This window comes from Suricata suricatta, chromosome 3 (genome assembly GCF_006229205.1).
Source record: "Suricata suricatta isolate VVHF042 chromosome 3, meerkat_22Aug2017_6uvM2_HiC, whole genome shotgun sequence".
Taxonomy (NCBI): domain Eukaryota; kingdom Metazoa; phylum Chordata; class Mammalia; order Carnivora; family Herpestidae; genus Suricata; species Suricata suricatta.
In genome coordinates, this window is record NC_043702.1 from 37,533,867 (window position 1) to 37,558,204 (window position 24,338).

The following is a 24,338-nucleotide window of genomic DNA, read 5'->3' on the forward strand; positions in this document are numbered from 1 at the left end:
AAAAAAAAAAAACTTAACATTTGCTAAATTTCTTTTGTTCTTACCCGCTCTTGGCTCTTCCAGCTCGTCACTGTTGCCGTGGGCCGGCCCTGCACCCCCATTTTCTCTGCAAAGCAGTATTAAATTGCAGTCTCTCTTGCTGCCGTTTCTGAAACCCAATTGTTACCGTGCATCTTTTCCAACTGGCCTTGGTTATTATAACTTGAGTATTACAACTTTATTGATGAAACTTTTTTTTTTTTACTAACTAGAACACAATTTCTCCAGCATGCTACATAACTTAAAAACCTTCCCATCAATGCCATTAGCTCTTCCTCCCACCCTGGAAGATCCAATAGCAACACTGTTAATCAATGAGCCGTATTTGTATTTACGTATTGTATACTTTATTCACTGCATATATCTAATCAAGTCCCTATTTCTGTGGTTATTGTTAAGTCTTAATCAAATGAAATGCTTGGGAAGAGAGCGCTCTGGGCGGGGAGGCAGGGAGATGGGTGAGATACCCAGCTGTTTGCTGACCCAGCTAGCTGGCACTGAATGAAGAGGCAGCTCTGCCACCTGCCATATGGTCATTAGGCAGCTGTTTATAGAGAATATGAAGAGACACTTGCTGTCCTCCTCCTCCAGAAGGTTTGGCACATACAGCAAAGGAGAAGCAGAAAGGGGCCAATTCATAAGATCAGAAGAGCTATAAAGAGCCAATGTACTTATTTCATAGATGAGAAAATGATTTTCTCAGCACCATATAGCTAGTCTCTGCCAAATGGACATGTAGCCTATACATCACCATGTCCAGTATAAGTATGTTTACCTTTCACTTGGATCCCTTTCTTGTCCAAAGGGCACTAAGCATCACTGATCAAATTGTAAACAGTAAGGCAAATTTTTTTCCCAGATTCTACAACCACCGTAACATGTGAGCAAAAATTCAAATTAAGATAATTTTTACCCACCTTCTATGTTGCACTTACTTCTGCTGACTCAGAATGAGAGTGGCTTCATGTGCCTTGAACATGTCAGTTAATTGGCTTGGTCACCAACTGTACCTAACCCTCCCTCAACTTAGTTTTTCTTTGGTGAAAGATTTTGGAATCCACATGTACTTCCTTACACCACCCAGGGATAAATTTTATTAAATTCTACTAAACCATGGAATAAAAATAACATTTAGGTTAATGATTATTTGGGATTTATTAGTTGAAGGAATTAAAATAATAAAATTGCTATTTCCTATTTTAAAGTAAGTTGATTTAAAAATATGAATGCTATATGTTGTTTTAAAATAGTTTGCAATTAAGTGTTTACTTGTATACTTATTTGATTAATGTATCTCTCCTTTATCAGAAGCCCTGTAAGGGTCTGTTTTCTTTGCCCTTGTTACCCCCAAGCTTAATACAGGGTTTGGCATAGTGATACTTGAAAATTATTTCTTAAATGAATGACCAGAAGTGTTAGGCACTTCCAGTAATAGCAATTATCTTTTTCAGAAATGATATGGTTAAAATGACAACTTTTTGTTCTTCTCTCCACCAGTTTTGTTTACTTACCACTAAATGAAAACAGAGACCTCCTGGTTTCATTGAGTATTGTTTTTGTTTGACTTCGGATACTCATATGATTGTATTTACAGTATTATTCCCTAGTCTTAAATTATAAACAATCTTTAAAGAATCCAAGATGATGATTTATGTCTGGGGGTCTTTTGTCGACACGTCATGGTGTCATGTCACATTAACATAGAAAAGCCAAAGTAATGTGGCCTCTCCTGATTGGTTTAATAGGTTATCATGACAATCATATTGTAATTCGGTGGTTCTGGGCTGCAGTGGAAAGATTCAACAATGAACAGCGACTCAGGTTGTTACAGGTAGGATGCCATTAGTTAATTTTTTAATGCATTAATATTACTATTGTTGTAATTGCTATTTTTAATAATTGCTAAGTACTCAGTAAACAACTCCCATGTTTATCTGCAAATGGGATACCTTGTTTCAGACCCTTCTGATTGTATGGTTCTGTGGCTCCATTGCTATGCAGAACATCCCCTACCACGTCCAAGCATTTATTTCATTAGAATTCTGAGGAAATACCAACTCCAGGCCAAGAATCCCAGGAAAAACACCTGCCTTCAGGGCAGCTTGGTCCCTTCAGTACGAGATCCCAGGGGACTCTGCAGGGCAGAACCTCTAGCAATAGAAAATGACCTTCAGTCCCTTGGGAAGTGACCCGCTCTTTGAAAAAGAATCTTTTCTTTTCCTCAGTGTAACTTTCCACAAACTTGAGATAACAGGGAAGTTCAAGGACACTGGGGAAACTAATTCATTATTTTCTCATAGTATTTATAGTTACACAGGCATTTGCTGGTTGATTGCAGCCAAAGAAATATCAAACATGAGCAAGCCTTCTGGATGCTTAGGCAGAGCCTTACAAGTAGATTGGGTCTTAGCTCCTTCGGATCAAGGATCTGGTCCTCCAATTTATTCACCTCAAGTTGATTGGAGACTGATGCTAAGAAGACTTGGATTAATTGATAACCCACTTTATTAATCTGTAAGGGGAAATACACCCAGTTTCGTCTTCTGAGCTGCTTAGCTGTACAGGATGCTTTATCTGCTGAGACCCTCTGCATCTCCTTTTCCTTTATATTGTACTGTCTTTCCTTAATGTTCCCCAGATCTTTGTCAGAATTCTTGGGTTAGGTTATCCCACACCCATGGAGTTTCAGGTTCAGGCTTTCCCACCAGCAAGCTGCTCTCCCCCAAGAGGCCTGCACATGAATGATGCCATGCATTTCTCAAGAGCTAGCCTCTTGGTCTCATTTTATCCTTATGTTTTCTTGGACCAATAGTTTGTCACGGGCACGTCCAGCATTCCCTATGAAGGATTTGCTTCTCTCCGAGGGAGTAATGGCCCAAGAAGATTCTGTGTGGAGAAATGGGGGAAAATCACTGCTCTTCCCAGGTAAAATAAAACAGCATTTCTTGACTGTCGCTACAGGTGTTCCAGGAGAGACCTTTAACTTATGCGTATATTGATTAATTACTGTTTTCATATTAAAAGTTTGGGAGAGTGGAAAAAAAGCTTTTAGAATAAATTTATCTTTGACTACCTTTCAAAATGGGGGTGTAGCAGATCTTCCCAGTGATACTTAAAATGCAGACGTACATATCGTTTTCTCTTTCTTTATTGAGGTATAATTTACACATGATATTACATTAGTTTCAGGTGTACAAAATAGTGATTCAACAAGTCTGTACATTATGCTGTGCTCACCACAAGTGTAGCTACCTTCTGCCCCAGCACATCACTATCATAGTGTCACTGACTGTATTCCGTATGCTGTGCCTTCCATTCCCATGACTTAGCCATTCCATAACTGGAAGCCTGGATCTCTCTCTCTCCTTCACCCATTTTAACTATCTCCCATTCCCCCTCCCCTCTGGAACTAGATGTTTGTTCTCTGTAATTATGAGTCTATTTCTGCTTTTTGTTTGTTTATTCATTTGTTGTGTTTTTTTAGATTCCACATATAAGTGAAATCATTTATCTTTCTCTGTCTGACTTATTTCACTTAACAGAACACACCCTAGGTTCATCTGTGTTGTTACAAATGTTGAAATCTTATCTTCTTTATGACTGTGCAACATTCGTGTGTGTGTGTGTGTGTGTGTGTGTGTGTGTGTGTGCATGTGCATGCACGCATGTGCATATGACAGGCACATGCACCACATCTTTATCTGTTTATCAGTCAATATGAGTTGCCTCCATATCTTGGCTGTTGTAAATAATGCCACAGTATCTTTTTGAATTAGTGTTTTCATTTTCTTTGGGTAAATATCCAATAGTGGAATTACTGGATCATATGATGTATCTATTTTTAGTTCTTCGAGGAGCCTCCCTACTGTTTTCCATAGTGTAGGCACCATGTTACATTTCCTCCAACAGTGCATGGGGCCTCACTCCTTTTTCTGCACATCCTCATTTTTTAAATTTTAGATATCCTGACATGTGTAAGGGGATATTGCATTGTGGTTTTGATTTGCATTTTTAACCGGACTATTTGTGAGATTTTGGTGTTGAGTTGTATAATTTCTCTATATGTTTTAGATACTAACCCCTTATGAAATATATCATTAGCAAATATCTTCTATTCAAAATACAAAAATGCTGTATAACCAAGGCATTTGTTAGCATTAGTAAAACAATGTTGGTTATCACACTGTGGCTCTAACTTAGATGTTCCCAGAAGCTCTCATTTTAAGTTTCTAAGAATAACTGTTTAGAATCCGCTTACTAAAAATTGGTATTATGGTTTCTAAAGAATATTAAATCATGTGAATGTACTCTGTACCTCTTTAACTTATATCATACATGCCTTAGTTCCATGTGAATACTCTCTGCATTACCTCCTCATTCATAATAAGATAATGCACTTTGCTGGAGTGAAAAAAAATGGCTTTGCTGCTGCTAATAAACATAAGAGCCTGTAAGGTAGTAGTTGCGAATGTGTTTGCAGTTGAATGGAGGACTGGAACTGAAAGGAAAGAAAAGGAGGGAACAAATTAGTAAAAGTGGAATGGAAGGAGAGTTGGTTCGAACTCCTTTATGTAATCAGCAGTAACAATACAGTATTTTTGAGGTAAGAATACTTCAGATTACCCCTCATTCTACTAATAATATAACTGCGGGGCACCTGGGCGGTTCAATCAGTTGAGCGTCTGAGGTTTGATTTACACGTAGATCATAATCTCACTGTGTGTGAGTTGGAGCCCCCAGTAGGCTCTGTGCTGACACTGCAGAGCCTGCTTGGGATTCTTTCTCTCTCCCTTTCTCTCTGCCCCTCCCCCACTCATGCATGCTCTCTCTCAAAATAAATAAATAAGCGTTAAAAAAACCCCTGCACTCTGGGGAGGTTAAATGATCTTCCCATGTGGTTTTATGTGCCCCAGGACATCATCCTGAGTTTTTTTTTAAGTACAAGCAAGTTTGAGAAACCTGTTAACAAGACTTTCTTCATAGCAATTGCAAGACTCTGTTTTGGAAAAATTATTTTCTAAGCATCAACACATGAAAAGAAGGGCACTGAAAATACAGATACAGACGGTAACGAGCAGTGCAAACTCGGAGCTGGCCTGAGCCTCCTCAGTCACTTTCGGTACCTTTCAATCTGTGACCAGAGGCCCTACATTCAAACCCCTAAGTATCACCCAGCATACCTGATGGTCCAGATTTGGGAGACTGTGATTTCATTATTTAAACAAATATTTTTCTTTATACCTGAATCATCCTCCCTCCCCGCCCCCACTTTAAACACATATTTGCATCTCAAAAGCAGATTCACACTGTCTGACTAAAGCTTTGTACCATTCTGAAAAACTCAAGGATTTGCATCAAGGAGGCAGGAAATGGCAGATTAGTTGTGCCACATCTCTCTTGAAATGTATTTTTATAAAGTAGATGGAATAAGCCGTAACAATAAGCAAATGTGTCAGTTGTTCACATTTAATGACTGCAGTTTGCACCAAACGTGGTGAGTAGAGAAAGATGATTTGATGTAGACAAGAGACCGAGCTTCAGAGAGACTGGGCTTCATTCCAGCTGTGTTGCTTACCTGCATCAGGGTCTTGGAAAAGTTGCTTAATCTTTCTGAGCCTCTGTTTCCTTATTTACTTTGTAGGTCGGTAATTGTGAGGATTAAATGAAATCATTCATGTAAAATATTTACTGCTGACCCTGGCCCTGAGTAAGCATCTAGTTCATAGTGGCTTGCTATTATGATTTCTGTCACCATCACCTGTAAAGTCTATCAGGCAGTAGCGTATTGGAAAGAGTTGGAAGACCTGGGTTCTAGTCCTGCCTCTGCCACCAGCCTGCTCTGGGACCTGGAAGATCATTTGATGGGCAAAAGGCCAGGGAGGGGTTTGGTTGAACAAGAAGTTACACTGAGAGGTGGTTGAAAGTCTTGGATGTCAGGCTGGGTTCAGTTTCTACTTCCCCCTGAGAGCTCCAGGAAGCTTGTGTGCTGACTCACTGGAAGTGACAGTGTTCCCCACCATCATTGCATACACAGTTGAGCAACAGACATCATTTCTTCCTTTCTTCACTATGACCTAAGGCTGGTTCTAGATTCCTGGTTTTACCCAGACTATAAAAATGCATAAACAAAGATGATATATGAAGCACACCAGGCAAGCAGACTGTTTTCATACCTTGTCTATAACAAGCCCTAACATTTTAGATCTGACAGGGAGAAATAGTGGCCACTCTGCTTCACAGGTAGTGAACTCATCTAGTGGGGAGGCATGGGTGCAGATCGAAGCGCTAGGACGCACTAGCTTTCTGCTCCTAAGCACGAAGCCAGACCCATCGCCACAGAGTAGGCACAACAGTGCCATGCTCAAAGAGTACGTGGCGAGCGTAAGGTCATGCATATGAAAGGCCTTAGGGACGGTAGCTTTCCTTTGTTCTTTTTAACCTTTGATCCTGACTCTTCTGCAAGCCCACCATACTGCTGTAACTATGAAGATGTGCTCCACAGAGAAAGTACACTCGGAGGAAAAATATAAAAAGAACTTCAATGCATGACCATACATTTTATCAGAAGTGATGTTTTCACTGATAACATTGTCATCACCCTGTATGAAATGTGGGATGTTGCTCAAGTGTTAAAAAGAAAAGGTCTGTAAGATTGGCCTTAGTCTGAAGAGATTGTTTTATATGACTGAGGCCATTTCTCCTATCATTGAAATGGATACACTGAAGCCATCTTTTGTGCTATTTTCTGATAGGTTTAAGTTGCAGAGCTGAAGATCTGGTCTGTCTCATGCTGGTCAACCCCAATTTCTTTTTTCTATTTTCTTTTTCCTGTTAGTGAGACAGTGTTTAACATGTAAAGTAGGGCCTTGTACAGACTGGGGACAAAATGGCTGAGTGTACTTATGTACAAAATGTATTCTGTAAGACGTCTGGCATCATCTCACTCAGGCCTGAGAGGCTGTGCCCTGGGGAGCTGGAAGTGGCTGTACAGAATGAGGGAGGGCAGTTCTGGCAAACAGGAGGGCATCTTAGCCTTTCTAGACATGGATGATTGAGGGCTTTTCAACCTTTCAAGCAAGCAAATGTGAGTCTTATTTTCTCAGATTTCCTAGCCTCACTTTGTGGTAGCACTACTCACATTGTGAGCCAAAAAGTGTATTAAAGTATATAGGATTGTCTCTGAAGCCAGTACAAGTTGAATCCATGGCTCTTTTTTTCTGTCTTGTGGTAATGAAGTAACTAGAGACCCAGATGATAAATAATGATGGAGGCAGACGGTGTCTCCGCAAAGGCTTATAGCCTGAGCACATTACTGCACTTCCTCTGCTCTGCGGTTGGTAGTTAGCTCTGTATTTTGAGTTTCTGTAGACTTCCTATCCACCCGTGCTCTGATGGACATATGAGACAGTCAATTCACTTTATGGCAATTGCTCTTAAACGTTCTGACAGACAGGATGCTAACATGCCAGCCTGGAAAATGCAGGGCAAATCCTCTCTCCCAGCATGGTAGAGAGTTTATATGTTCATCTTTGAGGGTTCTTGCCAAGTAGGATGATGGGACAGAGGATTTGGAGAGCTGCAATAATGGTGGAGGGGCAGTGGTTTTGCTGAATGGGGGAAACTTCTTGAAAATGGCTGTGCCTGGAGATTATCTTGAATATAATGCTGACCCAAATTAAGAAATTAGCAAGAATTAATTATGAAATGGGTATCTCAGGGAGATAGTTTTTCTAGTGGACTAGAACTTTAAAAAATAAAAATATTTTTAAAGATGTGATAACAGTTTTCATTTTTAAAACCCTGCTTTTATTCATATGAAACCATTTACCCCAAAATTTAAAAAAGCCAAGATATTTTTGTTCTCCTCCGAAAGCCCCTTTAGGCTAGTGCCCCCAGTGCACCTGTCACTCCGTCACACTTTATTTCCTTCATTAGATATGCCCCAGTTTATTCATTATGTGTAGTTATTGGTTTACTTGTTGATTATCTCTCTCTCCCTTTAGGATATAAGCCTGTGAGAACAAGAACCTTGTTGGAATTGAATGTGGCTTTGCCCCTAGTGCTGAGTCCTGGCACATCCCGTGTACTCAGTGAATATTGTTCTTAGTGAATTCTTAAACTTGGGGTGTGACCGTGGACCACTCCAGACAAGACCGTGTGACCGTGGACACTCCAGAGTCACTATTGTATGTCTGTATCCTCCTCTGAACAATTGAGATACATACCAGTAATCACATCACAAAGTTGTCTTGAGGATAAACTGAGAAAACACATGCAAAGTGCTTAAAATGAGCCCCACTACATTATTCAATAAAGTTAGCCTTTATTTTTTTTAAGTTTATTTACTTTTAGAGAAAGAGAGCGAGCAGGGGAGGGGCAGAGAGATAATCCCAAGCAGGCCTTGTGCTTTCAGTGTGGAACCCAATGTGGGACTCAGTCTCATGAACCAGGAGATAATGACCTGAGCCGAAACCCAGAGTTGGGCACTTAAATGACTTTACCACCTAGGCGCCCCTAAATTTAGCCATTATTACTGTTGTTCCTAACATTTAGCCTTCAGGGCTGGCATGATATTTCGTTAGGTGTGCCAGAAATGTGCTGTATCCACCCAGGATATTTATTTTTTGCTTGGACCTCCAAGAGTTTTCATCCTGGAACCATTCCTGACTGAGTTTCCTTCTACAGTGTTTAAATTCTTACAGTTAACAAGTGTGTAGTCTTCTTCACTTACAGGTGAAGAAGCTCCTAGTGCATAGGTTGAGGTTTCTTCTGCTGATCATCCCCGGATGCAGGAAATCCCAGTTTGGGGACATTCCGCACTGTGTTTATAGATCCAGGTACATTTTAACCAGAGCGATCTATTGAAACTTTGGAAGGCATTAGTTAACAGACAGTCTTCCTCCACAAAAGCCTTTTGATACTCATTATGCATTTATTATATGCAAAACCTGTGGTAGATATAAATTGATCTCTGCCCGTGTGGACCTTAACAGTGATGAAATTAATAGCTTTGTAAATGAACAGATAACCCACATCATTGGCCACCAGATGGGATATGATAAATGAGTAGTGAGGAGAGTAATGGCCAGAATCCCCTTCCCTTGATTCACATTTATTGAACACCTGAGAGGGTCAGGAATTATTCTGTGTCATCATGGGTTACAAAAATACTTGTGAACCAGTCTTAGCAGGAATTCCTGTTCTAAATCTCATGGTCTAAGAAGATATTCATGGGGGATATTAGAGAAATTATGAATATCTTAAAATCCCCAAAAGTTTTATCTTTGTGTTTTTAAATCAATCTAGGCTAACAAAACAATCACTGGATTACTTTAATTGAATTTTATCATTCTGTGTGATTGGTAACTTTGAATCTTCATGCTGCTTGCAAGCTCTGGATTCATTGGCAATTCCCCCATCCACTTCCTATATTCCCTGCTTTGTTTAATGGCACCTCCGCTGTCTGACTCCCCATACCTAGTCACTGGCTACCTTTCACCTATAGAATAAATGGAAAGGCCTTTTCATGAAGACACCTCACTTCCTGATGTGGTCCGGCCTCCCCAACCTGCTTATGGTCTAGCCTTGGCTACTGTCACTCAAGTACTTTTACTTCTCAGATTTCCTGATGATGCATTATTTCCCCATACTTCCAGGCAGTCTGCTAAGAACATCCTTCTCCTTGTTGTTTATCCAGAAAAATCTTACACTCCTACAAATCCTTCAAGACTTGGCACAAATAATATCCACTTAAAGCCTTTCCTGACTCTGCTGAGCAGACTTGCAACTCACTGTATTAAAATTGTTTGTGTGCAGGGCCTCTAATAGCTCACTGGGATCTTTTGGATTAATTAGACAAAGGTGTCTTGTTGTCATGTGGAGAAATGCAGCCCTGAGTTAGGCCTCATGGTGTGGTGAGCATAGGCAAAGGTAGGCTGGATTTTAGTGCCCACTCACCCAGCCACATCCCCTAGTACCGAGTACAGACCACACAGGCTTTAGGACATCCACTTTGCTTGTATATTTTGATGCTGGGTTGTAAACTGTCCTTGTGAGCAGAGGCCAGACTTTACTTCCTCCTCAACCAGGGGACGGCTCAATGCCTGGCATGCAGGATGAGCTCAGTAAGTGTCCGTTCAGTGAATACTTACACTGAAGTGAATGAAGGAATAAATGAAATGTTATGTAAGTTGAAAAACTAATTTTTATTCATCAGGGCCCTTTGTATGGGAAGGACAAGTTTTCACAATATGGCATCCTCAGGGGGAAAAATAGCACAAGAGGTTTTACAGGTAAACGGCCTTGGATGCTGCCTGAAGAGTCACTGGGCCCTGAATGGGAGGCCCCAGAGAGCCTGGAGGAAACCCCCTGTGCCTGCCCCACAGCTCAACCCCAGGCCGCCTCCGGCCCTGCCCCCAGGAGCCCTGACCACTGAACTGCGGGCGACCTGATGCCCTGAGGGGAAAGCCTGTGGACACTCTCACACAGGCATAGTGTGGCCTTGACAGGGAATCGAGGTCAGGAATACTCCCATTTTCAAAGGAATCTAGACATTAAAAAGTAATATGTTCCAAGATTCCTTAGGAGTTTTCCAGAATGCTTGTGTTTGCTTTTGATTTATTGATTACTTGATAAAGAGGTGGGGATGGGAGTAAGGAAACTGAAACCTGAAGGATTAGGTACTGCTGCCAATTGGAAAAAAGAGAGTATTAGTAAAAACACTTTCTAAATCATAATGCAAGTACTAAGGATTTATTAGATTCAAATACATTTTGTTTCTAGAACTACATCTACTAGAAAAAAATGAGGTCCATGATTTTCTCCTCCTCTCTCCCTCTCTCTTTGTCCTTCATTTTCTCTCTCAATTTAAAATCCTGATTGTAATTCCTTATTTGTCTTATATTTTGAGTCTTAAAGCTACCAAAAATCAGTTCTGGGAAAATGGGGAATAAATTAGTAAGTGCACACACACACACACACACACACACACACACACACACAAGGGGGGGGCGAGGGAGAGAGAGACAGAGAGACAGAGAGAGATTCATTAATCAATACTGTGAAAATTTAGAGGTCATTGTGACACTTTGGGCTCCCAGGATTTGGATAATTGACTTGTCTGTCTATATGAAAGAAGAGAGGGTAAGCATGTGACCTAGTTAACATTTGAAGAATACAGAAAGCACCAAGAGATTAAGTCATACCAGATGTCTGGAGGGCTTTAAATCTTCTTTATATCGATGCCTGCATGATTTCCCAAAGATGGGTTCAGACCTGCCCTCCTTGAGTGGTTCTGGCTGCATAGATTAAAATGAGGTAAACTCATTATAGCCTTAGTGTAACTGGCTTTGAAAGATTTGAAAAATGTCCTTTTATTGAGACTGAATGACTGGATGTGCTTTTGCTGCCAATATCAACACAGGCTAAGGGCCTCCTGTTATTTTCTGGTAGAGTTTTCTTAGGACATGGAATGAGGCGGGAGAGGCAGTGTGAAAAGCCTCAGAGGATTGTGTTTTGTTTTGTTTTTGTTTTTCCTGTTCTTGGCTCACACTGCAAGTTGATGGTAAATATTGGGCAATTTATTTAACCACACTGTTCCTCAATTTCCTTATTAGCAATGCTGTCTTGTTTAAAAGGAGTTTTGAAATTTTTGCAAGCATACAAAATGCTGGTGTAGATAGCCAATATAGGTATCTTATTTCTCATCCACTTGATGTCTGTCCAGTCGTGGAGACCACCTGCATCTGACTTACTAGCAGTGATTGTTAAAAGACAGATCCTAGCCCCCCCGCCAAACTTTCTGAATTAGAATCTTATGGGGTCAAGTCAAAAATCTCCATCATAAACAAGCTTCCTGGGTGATTCTGATGCAATTCAGTGTGTCCCTTAACGTATCTCTGCTTTCTGGTAAGCTCGAGATAGGACTGGATGGTTTGAGCTGAGCCTAAAAATCCCCTGGTATCTCCCAAGGTTTTCTGGACTGACCTAATCCAGACCGTTTTCCCCAGAGCTACTGCATATTGTGATTGAGGCATTGATTTAAAAAATATTTGAAGCTTCATTTTGCTAATCCCTGTCATCAAAATGTATGTAATCTAGTAGAATGTTCTAGCAGGATGTCTTCTAATGTATGTAATCTGTGAACTAACAGTTCACGGTCAGGAGTAGGATAAAATTAACACTCAGACTTCCAAAAATGAAAGAACAGAGCCCATGAACATTAGTCTTCCTGCTTTCAGTTTCATCTTGGACTTCCCCTAGGTTGGGGTCTTATTTTTGATTTGGCCACTGACTCAACTTTGACCTTGGGAAAACCACTTAATCTTTCTGCAGCATCCTCCTCCACAGTATATACTTTCTCCATCTTCATGAAACATTTTCTAGAGAAGCTATTATTATTATTATTCAGAGGAAAAGTTCTTTTATGGTAACTATATATCATACAACTAGACATAATTTAGGAAGCAATGATCATCTTAGATTATGGATCAGTAATGGTGATTGTGGCTTATGTATGACTAAAGAGGATCAAAAAAAAGTTGTCCAATCCTTCCCTTTTTGTTGAGATCTGAGTCTTAAGAGTACTCAGACTTACAAAAAAATTACTCAGGTTTATAGATTTACTGGATAAGATACAATAGTATCTGCAGAGATACGACAAAAACTGCAGAGAGACATGCCGAATTCCTGTTTCTCTGCTCAGAAACCAGGGGACTGGAAGGACATCTGTTTACTCCCAGCTGTGCACCCTGCCTTTCCTTGATGGGGTGATTCTCCTGTATTACATTCATCACACTTACCTCCTTTCTTTGGACTGTTCTACTACCTTGAGACTGATAGTCACTTTCTATTGCTGCATAACCAATTAGCACAAACTTAGCACCTTAAAACAACACACAATTTTATCACTGTTTCTGGGAAGCAGGAGTCCATGCATGGCTAGCTGGGTCTTCTGCTCAGCATCTCACATTACTGAAATCAGGGTATTGGCTGGATTGCATTCTCATCTGGAGGTTCAACTGGGGAAGGACCTGCTTTTAAGCTCTTTTAGGCTGTTTGCAAAATTGTACGGATAGAATCCATGGCAGGTTACTTCTTTAAACCCAGAAACGTTGAGAGTCTCTGACCTCCCTGATGCTTTTGAAAGGTCTCACTTACTTAGATCAGGCCAACCCAGGATAATCGCCCTTTTGTTTAACTTAAAATCAACTCCTAGCTTTAATTACATCTGCTGTATACCTTCACCTTTGCCATACTCCATGGATTACAAGTGAGTTACAAACCCCACTCATGCTCAAAAGATGGAGATTTTACAAAGGCCTGAGTCACGGTCATTTATCTTAGAGTTTGCCTACCACAGACCCACAATGAAGTAAAATTCTGTAACTAAATATGTGCAAGAACTTAAGTGGGGGCTTTAAACATTACTATTTGTGAATTCCCATTCTCATGTATGTGACCATTCTGTTAATTCTTAATTAGCTAAAACTAGCCTTTAGTTAAGGGAAGATATTTGGTTGTCAAGAGAGAAGGAACAGGCTTAACTAGGGTGTGATAAATTACACCTACTGTCATGTCATGTCCTAAGCAAATAAACCATTAATTAGGGATTATTGCTTAGCTAGTGAATGGATCGTCTTGAACTATTTTTATTTCCTAATTCACCCAATATGACTCATTTCATGAAAATGAGTTCACACATATCTATTCAAGGTTAAAACTATTTAGTTACTCTTTTAAGAAGAGTTGTCCCCAAAGTTGATCTATAGCACTCTTTGGTATACCGGCACTACCAAAAGAAAAGCATAGACAACAAAAAACTCCTACTAAGTGTAAGCAATAATGATCACCTTTTCAACACCCTTCTTGTCAATACAGTGAAGACAGAATGACAGTATATCAGAAATGGATAACAAATAACCAGTTTATATTGGTCTGTAAATAAGAGCTATAACTAAATTAAAAAGTGAACATGCTGAAAGAGATTAGCAGAAGATAATACAAGAATTAATCTCTTTATTTTGTAGTATTTATACCAACCAATAAGAAATCCTACAGCTTTAAATAACAAATGGACTTCACACTCAGAGGATGGCTGTTATAAAAATAATAATAATAACAAGTACTGATAAGGATGTAGACAAATTGGAACCCTTGTTCACTACTGATAGAATGTAGAATGATGTAGCCACTGTGGAAAACAGTATAGCAGTTCTTAAAAAATTTACAATAAAGGGGCATCTGGGTGACTCAGTCGATTGAACATCCAACTTAGCTCAGGTCATGATCTCATGGTTGTGAGTTCAAGCCGTGTGTTGGGCTCTGTGCTGAGAGCTCCGAGCCTGGAGCCTGCTTTGGATTCTCTGTTTACCTCTGTCTCAAAAAAAAAAAAATAAACATTAAAAAATTTTTTTAATTAAAAAATTTTACAATAGGATTGCTATATGATCCAGCAATTCCATTTCTGGGTGTATACACAAAAATAATTAAAAGCAGAGACTTGAACAGATACATGTACACCCATGTACAGAACAGCATTTTTTATAATAGCTGAAAGATGGAAACAACCCCTGTCCATCTGTGGATGAGTAGAGTAACAAATAACAGTATATACCTGTGATGGAATATTATTCAATCTTAAAAAACAAGGAAATTCCATGCAATAATATGGGCCTGGAAGACATAATAAATAAGCCCATCATAAGGGACAATGATTCCACTTACATAAAGTATCTACTCTAGTCAGATATATAGACTATAAAACCATGGTTGCGGGGTGAGAGAGGATGGGAGGTAGTGTTCAATAGTATAGAGTTTCTTTCAGCTTGGAAAGATTTTAAAGTTTCAGAGATGGGTGATAGTAATGGTTGCAAAACACTTTCAGTGTACTCAATGCTACAGAGCTGCACTTGAAAATGGCTAATACTGGGCCTCTGGGTGGCTCAGTCGGTTAAGCACCTGACTCTTTCAGCTCAGGTTGTGATCTCATGGTTCATGAGATGGAGCCCCAAGTGGGGGTAGGTGCAGGGCCAGCTTGGGTTTGTCTCCTTTTCCCTTTCTCTGTCCCTCTCCTGTTCATTCTCTCTCTCTGTCTCTCTCTCTGTCTCTGTCTCTGTCTCTCTCTCTGTCTCTCTCTCTCTCTCTCTCTCTCCCTCCTCCCTCTCTGTCTCTCTCTCTCAAATAAAAAAAAAAACCTTAAAAATATAGACAGGCCAAGGAGATGAACATGTCAGTCACAAAATAGGAAATGTTAACAAGCAAACCGACTTGGAGAAAGATGTTCAGCCATGTTGGTAACCAAAGAAATGAAAACCTTTAAATTTCATTTAATGAAGGATCATCTCTTAGTCTAATGGGATCATGAATGTTACGCATCTAATATACAAAGTCTGGTATATGATTATTATTCAAGACATTTTACTTCTCTGCTTCTTCCCATTTCCCTAGAACAGAGACAAAGTCTTCATTTAATAATTCTCTACTGGTGTTTCACACAAGGACTATCCTAGGACTATCTTTTAAACCATTCCCTAGGACTGTCTTTTAGTATACTAGTTTACTTTTTAAAAAGTTAAACCTCTTCCTTGGAGCTTCCAAGTTGAGACTCCAGCAATAGGGAGATATAACAAGAACTATATTAATAAGAATTGTATTAAATGCAATTCTGAAATAGTTTATTATATTTTTAATGTAGTTTATTGTCAAATTGGTTTCCGTATAACACCTAGTGCTCATCCTAACAAGTGCCCTCCTCCAGGCCCATCACCCATTTCCCCCTCTCCTCCACCCCGATCAGCCCTCAATGTGTTCTCAGTGTTTAAGAGTCTCTTGTGGTTTGTCTCCCTCCCTCTCCTTAACTGAAATAGTTTATTATATTAAAAACTTGTTTGGGTTCAAAGATTAATTAGATGACTTCCCCCCCATAAATCTAGCATTTGTAATAATAAGAGTCATAAACTCTGAGCCAGTACTATCTCTGTGTCCTAAAATTGATATTCTTATAATTGAGCCTTTTTACCTTCCTGATCTAAAAAGGCATGTGGCCAGCACCTGCCTGATTAGCTCTTTGTTATCTTGTCATTTCCACGAGTCATGATTACCTTTTGTCAATTTAATGAAGGCAACCGGAGCAAATCTTTGTGATGGTAATGAAATAATGAAATGTAGCTAATAATACTTCTCTTATTAATTGGTCAAACAGTGTAAGCCAGGCATTATATTAAACATGCTTCTGTTATTTGATTTAATTCTTTGGATCCTTCTGAGACAAATGATGTTATTCTCATTTTATAGGTGAGAACTGGAGTCTCAGGGAGTTTTAATAACTACAAATCACACCGCTGTTTGGTAGAGCTAGAATTCAAACCTCAGACTAATTCAAACTTCTCATCTTTCCATGGCACTAACCTGCATCGAGGAATACAATTATGTTTACGTCCTAGGGTTTGAGTGATTTATGAGGGTGAAAATTTAAACATGTAAATTCATAAAAATAGCCCATCAATAATTTTAACCCTTAAAATTACATATTAATTTGGGAGCATTTTTTTTTAGTCAGTGTTGTTTAGCCCCACAAAGGAGCTGTTGTGCATTCAGAATAAAATGCTTCCTATTCCCGGTCAAAAGTGCAGATTTGTTTCCTGATAAGATGTACTATTTAGAGACTGTCTATTTTTTATTGTGATTCAGGTGCAAATAACAGGAAAGCATATTTTTTTTCCTATCTTGGCAAAAGGGGAGGCATTTCTAAACAAGAATACTTAATGTAATGATTTAAATGACCATGATTTTGTACTCTGAGTTGGGAGAAAACAGATTATTGCACAGGACTGAAAGAAGTAACAATGGTCTACTGACCTCGGTAGGAAAATCCAGCCAGGAATTTCCCTGAGACTGTAAGCCGGTCTTCAGAGACACTCGGTACTCTTCTGTGCCCGACAAAATGACAGAATGTAAAACCGTAGATTTTCTGAGACATCCAGGCAAATGTGAACTCTGAAAATGAATTACTTTGCAAGAACTTATATTCATGTCTATATAAGGGTTGAATCCCTAAATTGTATACCTGAAACTAATATTACACTGTATGTTCACTAACTGGAATTCAAATAAAAACTTAGAAAAACATTTTAACATCAAGAGAGGCAAAAAGTCAAACTTGTCTCCAGTTCTTAGACAGCTAAACAAATAGCAATATGTATGTAATGTGGACTTTAAATGGTTGTGAAAACATAAAGAAAACATTTTTAAATATCCCATTTCTCTTTAGAAATTCAAATGTTTTCACAGTTTCTCCAAAAAATAAGTGTGAAATTGGCAACAAACCAATCTGAATGTGAAAGACAAGCCTGAGCACGCAAGCGCGCGCGCACACACACACACACACACACACACACACCCCGATCTCATTTCATGCAAAACACGTTAATCCATGTACCGCTGCTTCTGTTTGCAGAGCTCACACTTGTTTTAACCGTCTGGATCTGCCCCCGTACCCATCATTCTCCATGCTTTATGAAAAACTCTTGACAGCAGTTGAAGAAACAAGTACCTTTGGACTTGAGTGACCTGGAAGAACGATGCCAGACTCCGTATGGACAGGCAATTTCAGAAGCTGCCATCCAGAAGAATGACTGAGCCTTGGGAGTTTCAGGAGTATACTTCCACTAGAGTAAAGCTGAGTGCTATTATTTTCCAGGAACACATGCTCCGTCACATTTGGGGATCGGATAGTGGTGATGAGTCCTCTTGGAAGGGTTTGGGTGAGCTTGATGCCCAGGGAACTACCCAACAGTCTTTCAATCAACAGTTGTTGCCTGCCAAACTTTTTTCCATTTGTGTTATGTTCCAAGACAAAGATGAACCTGTACACGGCCAGCTCCATGGTAACTTTTAGGGACTCAGGAGAATCTTGAAACTTACCTTTGAACACGGTTCAAGCCAAACCGGCAGCACTTGGCCCAATCTCCAAATTAGCGCAAGTTAAACAATATAATAAAAACAAATATATTTCCTGAAAGTACATTTATTTAAGCCCTACATTATAGCAGAATATTCATTTTCTTGCTTATGAGTGCCTGCATGGTGTGCACCATAGGTTTCAGCTTTCATGGGACACAAGTGAAAATGAAACCAAGTCCACATGAGGTAACTTTAAAGATTTGCAATAAGGTGGTCTGTGACAATGTATATGCAGAGTGTATGTGTGTCATTGTGGCTGCAGACAAACTGTTCTACAATGGATAACTAATGAAGATTTTATGCTTTATAATGCATGAAAACTATTTTAAATAACTAGCAATTAATCACAGCATATCAGGAAAAAATACACAGTGAGTTGTTTATTTTTCATAGGTTCATTATATTTCTGTTCTGTAAGATGTATATAAGAGCCCATCTGGTCTGTATGTATCACCTGTTCCATTTCCATGTTCCATGCTTACTCGGGCATCATGCTAGTATGTATCCTTTTAAGCACTCTCAAGGGAACAAAAGGGCCTTTTATTTTTGTAAAGGTACAAAAAAATTCCCCGAAATATTTTGCACTGAATGTACCAAAGTTGAAGGGACATTACGATACGACTAACAGCAACTCCATCACTTGACAAGTAAATAGAAAATAGCTTCTAAATCAAACTTCCTTCACAGTGCCATGTCTACCAATACAAGGACTGTGCATCTAAGTAATAATTTTTTAAGACTCACTATATGTGATAGTATGATATGCATTTATTTAAAATGCATTAGACTTCTTCCATCCATCAAATACTTTACAGGATGGCATTTAATACAGATATTTCGTATTTCCCCCACTGCTTTTTATTTGTACAGCATCATTAAACACTAAGTTCATTTAGAGAGCCATCAGCAACACCCAAGAGATCAGCTCTCTTTGGTAATAAGAATTCCATTTTCCCTCATCAGTGAAGACATCACAAAATGAAACTCTCAGTACTATATTTCTAAGCCTACATTTTCACTGATGCATAATTTTCTTATCAATATTAAGAAACAATTTTTCTATGGTATCTCAGAAACTGCATGATATCACTAATGTTATTTATGCTTAGTTTTATCAGAGGATGTTCTTCATTTTTATTGCTTTTGGGGTTATTTCACATCATTGTTTATTTCTTGACTCGTGGCCATAACTAATCAGAGTGAGTTCTTCAATAGAGTGAAGTTAAATCGTGGATAATAAAAGCATTGGATTAACATTTGGTTTGCCCGCCTGTGGTTTCACAGGCATTGCTCAAACACCTCTTTGAGAATTATAAGTAGCCATGGAATTCCTATTATGGGATGTTGGCAATCTTGTATTTTATAGAGTCAGATGCATGGTTTTCACAGGTGGTTTGTAAGACCTAATTGCTCTCCCGGTGGTTAAGCTCTGTTTACTCTTGGGACCCTCAAGAGGAATACCACTCACGTTGCGATCCTGAACTAAGGACAGGGACTATAGCATTGGGAAATGTTCCCCCTAAAGGGTTATAGAAATCTAGAGATATGAAAGGAAGATTTATCTGTGTACTATAATTAGACCAGAAAAAAAAGGAAGAGAAACAAATTTTAATTGGAAATGTTAGCTTGTATTTACTGATCATGAATATAAGTATATATTTCATTTCCAAACTCTTTTTACTTGTTTGTATTTTTTCATTATAAGGAGAAATAGTATAACAGTTTTTCAAAAAACAGATCCACATCTTTGATAGTTCAGAGCTGGCATTCTCTAAGCAGCTGGTATAAAAGGTTACATTTCTTTCAAAAATAGACCATGTTGGCCTTCATTTTGGTTTATGACATTTTGCTATCATATTCCACATTATTAGGTAAAATAAGTTTGAAATAAAGTGTATCTCTTTAATTATTTCTCACAAGTATATTCCTTGTTAAGGCATCTAACTTCTTCCCAAATAACAGGATAATCATCTACTGTTGCTACGGTTCTCGGAATCGGGAATTATCGAAGAAGTACTTAGCATATCAGAACACTCTGATAACTGATCTACTATTCATAATTAGTAAAACAAAAAAGTCCAATAATAACTATGAAAATATTAAATAACATTTCCACAGAATAAATTGGACTTCAGCATCCTCTACAAATAGAAATACCCGTAAATATTTTCCTTGGGACTCTGAGCCTAGATGACTTGGCTTTATGGTCTCGCTTACTTTAAGAAAGTCGAGAGTGATGCTTACACTATCCTGTCTTCACTACAAAAGACAGTCGTGACGCATCACGTGTCCTTGCAGAACGTCTCTTAGATGAAGCAAGAGGCGCGAGATCGGCTTCCTTCTCTACCAACCACTGTGTTTGATGACGGAGCTGTAAGATTCAAAGTCTGCGCTTGAGAAGCTCACAGCCTAGCGGAGACACCAAGGTTTTAAAACAGTATTTTCAATAAAATTTGGTATGTTTTACAATCAAGGAGTGAGGAGAAACAGCTTGTTCCATCTGGGACATCCAATGAAGGCTTCAGACATGGGAGACACTGTAGCTAAAATAGAAATCACATAAATAGTAACTAAGAGCATGTACCAGCCTATCAGTACTGGTCAAGTGTGGAGACCCAGGGTGCGTTTACACATGAGGGTTTACAGTGTGCAGGCGGGGAGCTGAACCACGAAGGAGCAACTCCAGGATCTTCAAATTATCAAAGAAATGCCAAGATTAGATCTGGTCATTTCCCTCTGTTTCCTTTCACCTACATTGTGATGTACCTTCGGTTTTCAGTGGGAAGAATCCCAGCCCTTGAGCCCAATGCACTTCTGATGTCAAAACATTTATTTTGCACACAAAAATGAGTAGATCTTGGTTATAGAAGCATGGTCACAATTTTCTAGCACATATTATGTTTATAATTTAATAGACACTCTGTAATCGATGAAGGAAAATCTCTCACCTGCATAACACTCGGAAGTGCTAGAACTATATTCAAATGATGTACGGTAATGGTGGAATATATATGTGTGTGTGTGTGGTGCTTTAGGGCTTCAAAATGCTGTCAGGTGCATCTTCTTCTGCTCCTCACATACTTTGTGGGGTTGAAGGTGGCAATCCCAGCTGGGCTGAGGCGATTTTCATGGATGGTTTGTAAGATCCATTTCAGTACTTTATGGTTACATTTCTAGGCTTCATTTCAAGAAATATGGAGGCTAACGTTTCTTCCAACATGTTCTATTATCAGTGAATTTTGCAAAATGCTTCACCTGCCCAAATTCTTATTTCTTCAAACACTCTTAAAATGTGACACCGTCTAAAAAGCCCATGGAAGAAATTAGTATATGCACAGAAAAACTCCTCATAGACTTAATATTTGCATTTTTCTACTTTTTATGAGAAATTTCAAACAATGCAAAATGTGATGGCTTTTGATGGATTTCTAAAGTACAGTAGTTTGGTTTTCTCAAATATAATTTGGGAGCAAGATGATGGGGGAAACACTTTAATCAGAAATTTTATTTATTTTTAAATTCTTGATGAAGATGGATCTGGAAGTTCTGGTGGTTAGGTTCCAGTGATGTGGATGAAGGAACCCATCAGATTCTCTTTTCCTCTCTGTCCTTTTCACATTTATTCAATTTTTTTCTTCCTTTCTGCACAAATTGTATTTATAACTTGACCACTTCTAACGAAGGCAAACATCTTATAATAAGAGTCTGAAAATCCTTCCAACTTAACCCTATTGGGGAAATTCCCAGGCAGGCAAAATGATGATCCACCATCATTAAAAGATTTCTGTAACCCTGCATAGTAAAGACATGCAAATAAAGAATGTGACCAAATCTCCAAAGTGGGTCTGAGTTTCAGGCCTTATGTGCTCCTCTTACCTGCTTTAGAGAATGACTAAAAACACTCTCGATCTCACACCTTACTTGTAACCATAAGACTTGAGTTGAAATTAATGAGCCTGTCACTTTTAATCAGATTCTAATTTTGCAAACGTTGTTATCTTTCTAGTTCGATTGTGTTTTCCAGATAGACTTCTTTATCTAACATGGAAGCAGTGGAATGCCAGAGACCTTAAGCTGTCTAAATTGTGGCTTAAGGCCAACCGTGGTCCTCTAGAAGTGTGATAAAAACAAAAGTAGAAAAGAGAAGTCCAGTGGTTGTGTTCCCCACCCCTGCCAGAATGTAATGCTAAATCTTGACCAACTGTCAGGGCTCGGGAGTGGTAACTGCATTCCAAGGAGCTGGCACAGAGGATATCATGAGTGTGTGTGCTGCCCGTATCACAGCAACTGGGCCAGGAGTGCAGGGATGGTCAAGACAAGGCCACCGTAGTAGAGGGAAAGTTAAAACAAGGGTTGGAGGGGCGCCTGGGTGGCTCAGTCGGTTAAGCCTCCGACTTCGGCTCAGGTCAGATCTCACGTTCGTGGGTTCGAGCCCCGCGTTGGGCTCTGTGCTGACAGCTAGCTCAGGGCCTGGAGCCTGCTTCTGGTTCTGGGCCTCCTTCTCTCTCTGCCCCTCCCCCTCTCATGCTTTGTCTCTCTCTGTATCAAAAATAAATAAAACATTATTTAAAATAATAATAATAATAAAATAAAACAAGGGTTGGAAAGATCATCTGAGGACTTGCTGGTGGGTGTAGGAACATGTACTTCAATTTGGTTTCTGACTTTGGGGGGAAAAAAGAAGAATGTGCTGCCTAGTAAGGGCACTGCTTGATAATCTGCCTGGTCGGAAATACCCTCATTGTATCACTTCAGTAGATTGATAACATCTTCTGTATTCCAAAACAGAATTTAGCCCAAAAGTATTAAAGCTAACCATAGCTGAATCAGGAAATTTGACAATTTGGCATTAAATTATTTGTGGATTTTGTTTATCTTCAAAATTATTGTTGGTATTACTGAGCTTTCTATATAAGGGAAAGAAACAGTGTAGTTAGGCATATTTGTTATGCTTAATTTGTTTTTCAGCAGACATTCTTTGACATTAGAATAGATTTGGAGACATTTTCATGGTTTCTAGTGGTAACTTAAATGTTCCCTGTTAATCCAGAAAGCAGAGTCCTAAGAATTAGGTTGCTGAATTGCAAATGGAGACCTAATCAGTGTTTCCAATTTTTCAGGAAGTTAATCAAGACCAAAAATACATTTGCTTAGATTTAATCTGCTAGGTAGTTTATTTGACTTTCATGATGGGACAGTTCAGCAGAATTGGCAGGCCCTAGTTGTATGGGCGTTTGGGGAACACAGGGAAATTAAGTTTATATATGTGATTTTTTATGTCTAGTGGCCTTGGGCAGGTGATATCTTTCTATCTAATTTTCTTTTAGGATATTGCAACCCTGAGGAGTGTTGATAGGTATGTTGTATGATTCAAACTGAATCAGTTATGACTGATGCAGGTAAGGAACCCTCAGTAAACTTCTGGTTACTACACCTTCTGTAAAAAAGGATGGATAATGTTCAAGAAATACCTTGGAAGGACTAACCAGGAAACACACAGAACTGAATGTTCTTTTAGGACCCTGATGCTCTAAAAGCTGTTATTACAACCTATTTTTCTTTATATGATATCGTAAGTAAAATTTGAAGCTGTTAATATATTGGAAAGTGCATAAGATTACATGTTTTTATAATAGGGATGCAGGCATTCCAAAATGAATAAATAAAACTACATGCATCTCTCTTGCCTCTTACTGAAAGTATTAATCTAATTTTATAATAATGCTTACTTTTTAATATTAAGGCTCTGTAAAAAGAAACATATTTATTTCTAAGATTTCAGTAGAGCACAGGTGATGTATTTTTTTAAGCCTTTCCATTTCTTTTCACCAACTCTACCCATGGTCTACTGTACCATGTATCACAGTTAATAGCTACGTTTCTATTTTTGTTGAGTTGATTTAAGCTTCATATTCATTCAATGTGACTTTTAATAGAGAATAACAATGGGAGGTACTTAGTACTGGCATTAAGACCATACAGCTCTCATTTCACCTTATATTTAAAATTTATCTTTTTTTTTTTTTTTTCAAAACAAATAATGCAGATTGTTGACATCCTAGGACTGATTCGTGAGTGGTATTAAATGGAGCCTGGGACTAGATGTTGGTTTTCTGGAAAGTTTGTATTCTTATCCTCACCTGAACCCCTGACTTTTGTGTTGTATTTTTTTATGATTCCAAAATGCTTTGAGGGAAAGATATTTTAATGTGTACAATTTGTTTTATTTTCATACTGATCTCTATTTTTGTTTAAAACCATGTTGCATCATGAAATCACTTAATCCAAAATAAATCTTCTTTAAAAAAATAGATTATGACTTCTCTGTGATACATTTG

The 24,338-nt window shown here is 38.8% G+C and overlaps 1 protein-coding gene across 1 annotated transcript in view; it reads left to right on the top strand.

Moving 5' to 3' along the window:
- The window catches only part of HECW2 (HECT, C2 and WW domain containing E3 ubiquitin protein ligase 2), a 221,801-nt gene extending 201,895 nt beyond the window's left edge, over window positions 1–19,906 (top strand). Inside the window, exons 26-28 of the mRNA XM_029934189.1 lie at window positions 1,785–1,870; window positions 2,852–2,964; window positions 17,495–19,906. Of these exons, the coding sequence (XP_029790049.1) occupies window positions 1,785–1,870; window positions 2,852–2,964; window positions 17,495–17,606 (311 nt within the window). The 3' untranslated portion in view covers window positions 17,607–19,906. The remainder of the gene's footprint in view (window positions 1–1,784; window positions 1,871–2,851; window positions 2,965–17,494) is intronic.
- Window positions 19,907–24,338: the final 4,432 nt, after the last annotated feature.